This window comes from Leucopleurus acutus (genome assembly GCF_964270905.1).
Source record: "Leucopleurus acutus genome assembly, chromosome: 5".
NCBI classification, from domain to species: domain Eukaryota; kingdom Metazoa; phylum Chordata; class Mammalia; order Artiodactyla; family Delphinidae; genus Leucopleurus; species Leucopleurus acutus.
In genome coordinates this window covers 8,965,520-8,971,519 of record NC_139147.1, presented here as the reverse complement: position 1 = coordinate 8,971,519, position 6,000 = coordinate 8,965,520, and the positions used below count along the sequence as shown (strand labels likewise).

Below are 6,000 nucleotides of genomic sequence, written 5' to 3'. Positions count from 1 at the left end.
CCGCCTCCCAGTCGGATTGCGGCCGAGGCCGGTCCTGGCTTTGTAACTTCCTCAAGATGGCGGCGCAGCCACCCAGCGGGATCCGCCTCAGCGCGGTGAGCAGCCGCGAGGGGTGGAGCGGGCCGTGTCCCAGGAGGGCGGGCAAGCGGGCAAGCGAGGGGGGGCCGGCAGTGGGCGGTGGCGACTCGTCGGCCCGGCGCGGCGGCTGGGGCCGCGGCGGGGCCGGGGGAGGCGGCGGCGGCCATCTCGCTACCGACGGCGGAGCTGCTCGGCGGCGGGCAGGGCAGGGCAGGGCCGGGCGGCGCGCGCCGGGCTGCGTTTCTGTTTTGCCTCCGCGGCTTCGGGGCGGGTCGGGGCCGCGGCCCCTCCTCCTGGCTCCCTCTTGGCTGCTCCGCAGCTGTCGTCCGAGGGCGAGGCCTCGGCGGCCAGTCGGCCCGCCCCTCGGACCGCGGGGCCTCTGACCCATCCCGGCCTGCGGGCCCGCGGAGTGTCCCGGAGGGGGAGGGAGAGGTGGTCTGCTGCCAGAAATGCCCAGCGGCCTTGACCTCCTGGCGGTGGGACGGGGTGCTGCGAGCTGGGACTAGTCTTCCTGATTCATTTAAATTCCTGCCGCTTCCCTCCAGTTAAGCCCTCGGGCCCAAATCGCTACTAGGTCACCACCGAGCTCTCCCGTTTCCCCTCTAGTCTCCGGGTCGTGTCTGTTCCGGAGCGTCTCGGGTTCTTGGGGATCCTTGAGCATGTTTTTTGTATCTGTGAGTTTTTTTCGGAGGGAGCGGTCACACAATATGAATTAAAATTTCACAGCCTAAGGTGTGGGCGTGGCCTCTCTACATGATTCTCCTTAAAAAGTTGGCGTTGTTATACAAAAATGTACCTCTTCTCTGAAGGGTGTTGGTGCTGGCCAAAGAATTGCTGCAGCAGTCTCATTATTCGAATGGTAATACCATTGCGTTAAAAATGGTATTTTGCCCATTGACTTGCATTCATTTAGCCAGATTCCTGCCAACATCTGTATCATTAGACTTTAACGTTTTTCCTGATGAGTGTGAAATGGTATCTGTTTACTTTACGTTTACTTGACTGTGAAGTTGAAAGTTTGTCACATTTCACCCTTTTTGGTTTGGGATTTAAAAAAGAAAAAAAAAAACAACTTCATATCCTTTGCCCATTTTTCTATTTTCTTTTTCTTTGAGGGGTATTTTTATTGATTTGTGAGTGTTCTTTACATATTAGGAATAAAGGCTCTTTGGTTACCTAACTGGTTTATTGAATGAGGTAGTATTTAGTAGATGGAAGACAGAGAGGAACTTTACTCTTTCTTACCACTGGCTTTAAACATTATTTGCTAATTCACCTGGGTGAATCTGGACAGATTCTGATGCTTTCCAATTAGCCTCAGGTACACTTAAGTCAGACTTTAACTACTTTTAAAGCTCTTATTCATTTTAAAGCCCTGCTCTTTCCCCTCATATTGGGCCAAATTCTGGCCCAGAAAACTGTGGTGAGAAAAAAGGAGTGAACTGGGGTTTTTTTTTTTTCTTGCTATTTCTGCACTTTGATTCTTTTCCCCATTCCCCAGCTCCTCCCAAGTTGCTATCTCTGTCTCTTCAAGATTGAGAAGACCGGGAGCAAAGATAAGGGTCAAACAGTCTTGAGAGACTGGCATTGTTGTTAGCTGGCTCTCTGGGTGTAGCAGCTGTCCATGTGCTAAATCTTTCTTTTGTGGGTAATAATGGGCCGTTTGGAACCTCATTGACAGAAATCTCCCATCTGCAGCTTCTGGAGTGTATTTACACTGGTCTTTTGCTTTAGGATAGGAGTTGGCAAACTGCAGTTTATGGGCCAAATCCAGCCTGCCACCTGTTTTTGTATGGCACACGATCCTTAAATGGTTGGGGGGAAAAAGATAAAAGAATAATATTTCGTAACATGAAAATTATGTGAAATAGACATTTCATTTTCCATAAATGAAGTTTTGTTGGAATAAAGGCTTGCTTATTCCTTTGGTATAGCTCTCAAATGCTAATACCATTTTGTGACTGAGAGCATTGGTTCTGGAGCTCACATGCCTGGGTTCAAATCCTGACTGATAACTGTATATGTGACCTGAAGAGTGGGAATAATAATCTTACCCACTGGAAAGTTAGTTTAAATGAGCCAGTGCCTGTAAAAGTCTTACAAAAGTCCTGTTCACGCCATAAATACTCAGTAAATATTTGCGGCTTTTTTTTTTTTTTTTTACTGTTAGCAGTGAAGCCTATCCATTTTTCCAAAAACAGGTGTAGCTTCTTGAGAACAGAGTACATGGGAAGAAAATTTATGTCTTTTCTTGGAAATATGTTTTTGCTACCCTTGCTCTTTACATATAATTTGGCTGGGTTTGTAATTCTAGATTAGAAATTATTTCTTTTTAGAATTTTAAAGGTATGCTTTATTGTTTAATAGAGTCCTATGTACTGGTACTTAGGCTGGAAACTCAAGTCCTTAATATATGGAAATTTTTCTCATTTATTTGGTGACAGTTTTCCCTTTATTTTTCTGTTTTCTTTTGTCTCCTGTTTTCCTTCCCATTGCTTTTTCTTTCTGGGAGATTTCCTCCGTTTCATCTCCTACCTTTCTCTTACCATATATTTAATTATTATAAACACTGTCTTATTCTCTGAATATCTTTTAAAAATCTTTCTCAACAAAATATTTGTTTTTATCTCTGGGTATATTAATCATAGTATTTTTGAAGTTTTCTTTTGCTCACTGCATTGCCTCTAGTTTCTTTACATTCTTTTTACTGTATGTTTTTTATTCTAATTTTACACATTCTCAAATGTCTGGAGATGGTCAGCCTTCTACTTATATCTCCAAGTGAGACACTAAAAAAATGGATGTTCATACCCGAGTAGAGCTAGTCCTTTGGTGGGCTTCAGTGTTGGGTGATCAGGTAGAAAGAGCCAGCAGTGTTGTTGGAGCACTCTCTGTCAGTATCTGTTGACCGTAAAGAATGGAAGTGTTAGACCATAAAGTAAGTATGTTTAAAATAACTTCTAAAACTTGTAAAATAATTTTTTTTCAAGTGAGGGATAAAAAAAGCTATCCAGAATGGCCTGGCACAATTGTAAAAGAACCAGATAGAAATTTTAGAAATCATTCCGTTTTCCAGAGAGGAATTCTACATCTAGTCTCCTGCATGGCTTATATAATCCTGGCTGCTAGCTCTTCTGAAGCAGGGAAAAGGAGATAGGAGTATCCCATTGTTCAGTTTGCAAATTTGGTTTTCATTTGTTTACTATTATGGTAAAATACACATAACATAAAATTTACCATCTTAACTATTTCTAAGTGTGCAGCTCAGTACGTTAAGTACATTCACATTGTTGTACAACCAATCTCCAGAACTCTTCATCTTACAAAACTAAAACTCTGTACCCATTAAAAAATAACCCTCCGTTCCCCCTTCCACCAGCTCCTGGCCTTTTTACCTTCTGTGAATTTGACTACTCTAGGTACATTATATAAGTGGAATCATACATTATTTGTCTTTTTGTGATTGGCTTGTTCCTCTTAGCATAATGTCCTCAAGGTTCATGCATGTTGTAGCATGTATCAAATTTTCTTTCCTTTTTAAAGCTGAATAATATTCCACTCTATGAATATACTACATTTTGTTCATTCATCGATGGACATTTGTGTTGCTTCCACTTTTGGTTATTATGAATAATGCTACTGTGAACATGGGTGTGCAGATGTCTCTTGAAGACCCTGCTTTCACTACTGTATACAAAATAGATAAATTTTATACAAAATAAAAAACAGTAAGGACCTACTGTATAGCACAGGGAACTATATTCAATATCTTGTAATAACCTATACTGGAAAAGAGTCTGGAAAAAGTATGTGTGTATACATACCTATATATATATCTATGTATGTATACACACACATGCACACACATATCTTTGTGTGTGTATGTATGTATGTATAATGGAATCACTTGGGTGTACACCTGAAACTATCACAGCATTGTAAATCAACTATACTTCAATTAAGGAGGAAAAAAAAGGACCCTGCTTTCAGTCCTTTTCAGTATATACCCAGAATTAGAATTGCTGGATCCTATGGCAAATGTCTATTTAATTTTTTGAGCCCCCCTCTGTATTTTCTACAGTGGCTGCACCATCTTATATTCCCTCGAAGGGTGCGCATGAGTTTCAGTTCCTCCATGGCCTCCCCAACACTTACTTTCTGCTTTTGTTGTTGTATTTTTTGTTTTGATTTTTAACGATACCCAACCCTTTGAGTGTGAGGCGGTATCTCGTTGTAGTTTTGATTTTCATTTCCCTAATGATTAGAGATGTTGAGCATCTTTGGAGAAATATCTGAGTCCTTTGCCCATTGTTTAATCTGTAGTCTTCTTGTTGTTGAGTTGTAGGAGTTCTTTGTAAATTCTACATATTAACCCTTCATCAGATACTTGATTTGCAGATTTTCCCCCCCATCCTGTAGGTTGCCTTTTCACTCTGTAGATTGTGTCCTTGGATGCAGTGGTCCATGGCCTGCTAGGAGCCAGGCCACACAGCTGGAGGTGAGAGGCTGGCAAGCGAGTAAAGCTTCATCTGCGGCTCCCCATCGCTTGCATTACCGCCTGAACCATTTCTCCATCCCCACCCCCCGCTTCCCAGTCTGTGGAAAAATTGTCTTCCAGGAAACCAGTCCCTGGTGCCAAAAAGGTTGGGGACTGCTGCTTTGATGTACAGAAGTTTTAAATTTTGGTGATTTCAGAAGTCATTGCTGAGTCCAATGTCGTAAAAGGTTTCCCCTATGTTTTCTTCTAAGAGTTTTATGGTTTCAGCTCTTTGATCCATTTTGAGTTAGTTTTTGTTTATGGTATAGGGTAAGGCCACAACTTCACTCTTTTTATGGATATCCAGTTTTCCCAGCACTATCTGTTGAAAAAACTGTCCTTTCCTCATTAAATGGTCTTTATACCCTTGTGGAAAATCATTTGACCATATATGAGAGGGTTTATTTCTGGTCTATTTGCTGACCTGCTTTTAACCCACCTGCTTTTGATTGTCTGTGAGCCTGCCGCTGTCAGTTTCTCCAGAGAACAGACCTCCAGCCTTACGTGGTTTGCTGAGGGTAGTTGAAGGGCTGCTCAGGTTAAAAGAAGGATCTGGGGAATCTTTCTTCTTTTAAAGACTTTCAACCTATCTTGTTTTCATACAACTTCTAGTATCTTTTACTTCAAAGGTACAAAGTCTAATTTCTAAGACTTTCTGGGGTTGCCAAGGTTCCTGACCTGCTTCTGGTTGGTTTTCTCATCTCCTACAGGCTTCGGATTTAGCTTTTTCCAGGCTATTAAATCAGTTGTCACTAGTCTGTGCTTTCCAGTTTCCAAACTACTGACTATTTTGTCTGCTATTAGTAATCACTTCTTTGATTCTTTTTGTTCTTCTGGGTTTCTGCCCCTTTTTTTCCTTCATTATAGAGCGGCTTCGGGAGGCAGCAGAGGTAAACACTGTCCATGTGTTCAGGCTTCCATCTTATATTTAAATGATTTTTTAAATTTGTGACTATTTGTTGACTCTAAAAGTTCTATTGATTCTTTTTTTTAATATATATTTTTTATTTATTTATTTTTGGCTGCGCTGGGTCTTTGTTGCTGCGTGCGGGCTTTCTCTAGTTGTGGTGAGCAGGGGCCACTCTTTGTTGCTGTGCATGGGCTTCTCATTGTGGTGACTTCTCTTGTTGCAGAGTATGGGCTCTAGGCATGTGGGCTTCAGTAGTTGTGGCATGCGGGCTCAGTAGTTGTGGCACACAGGCTCTAGAGCGCAGGCTCAGTAGTTGTGGCGCACGGGCTTAGTTGCTCCGCGGCATGTGGGATCTTCCTGGACCAGGGCTTGAACCTGTGTCCCCTGCATTGGCAGGCGGATTCTTAACCACTGCGCCACCAGGAAAGTCCCTCTATTGATTCTTTAAAATATGTGTGGTCTTCGTTGTATCTCA

At 42.6% G+C, this 6,000-nt stretch overlaps 1 protein-coding gene across 1 annotated transcript in view; it reads left to right on the top strand.

The window, feature by feature from the left end:
* MORC3 (MORC family CW-type zinc finger 3) overlaps nucleotides 1-6,000 on the top strand; it is a 42,371-nt gene continuing 36,371 nt past the window's right edge. Inside the window, exon 1 of the mRNA XM_082839543.1 lies at nucleotides 1-95. Coding sequence (XP_082695669.1) covers nucleotides 57-95 — 39 coding nt within the window. The 5' untranslated portion in view covers nucleotides 1-56. The remainder of the gene's footprint in view (nucleotides 96-6,000) is intronic.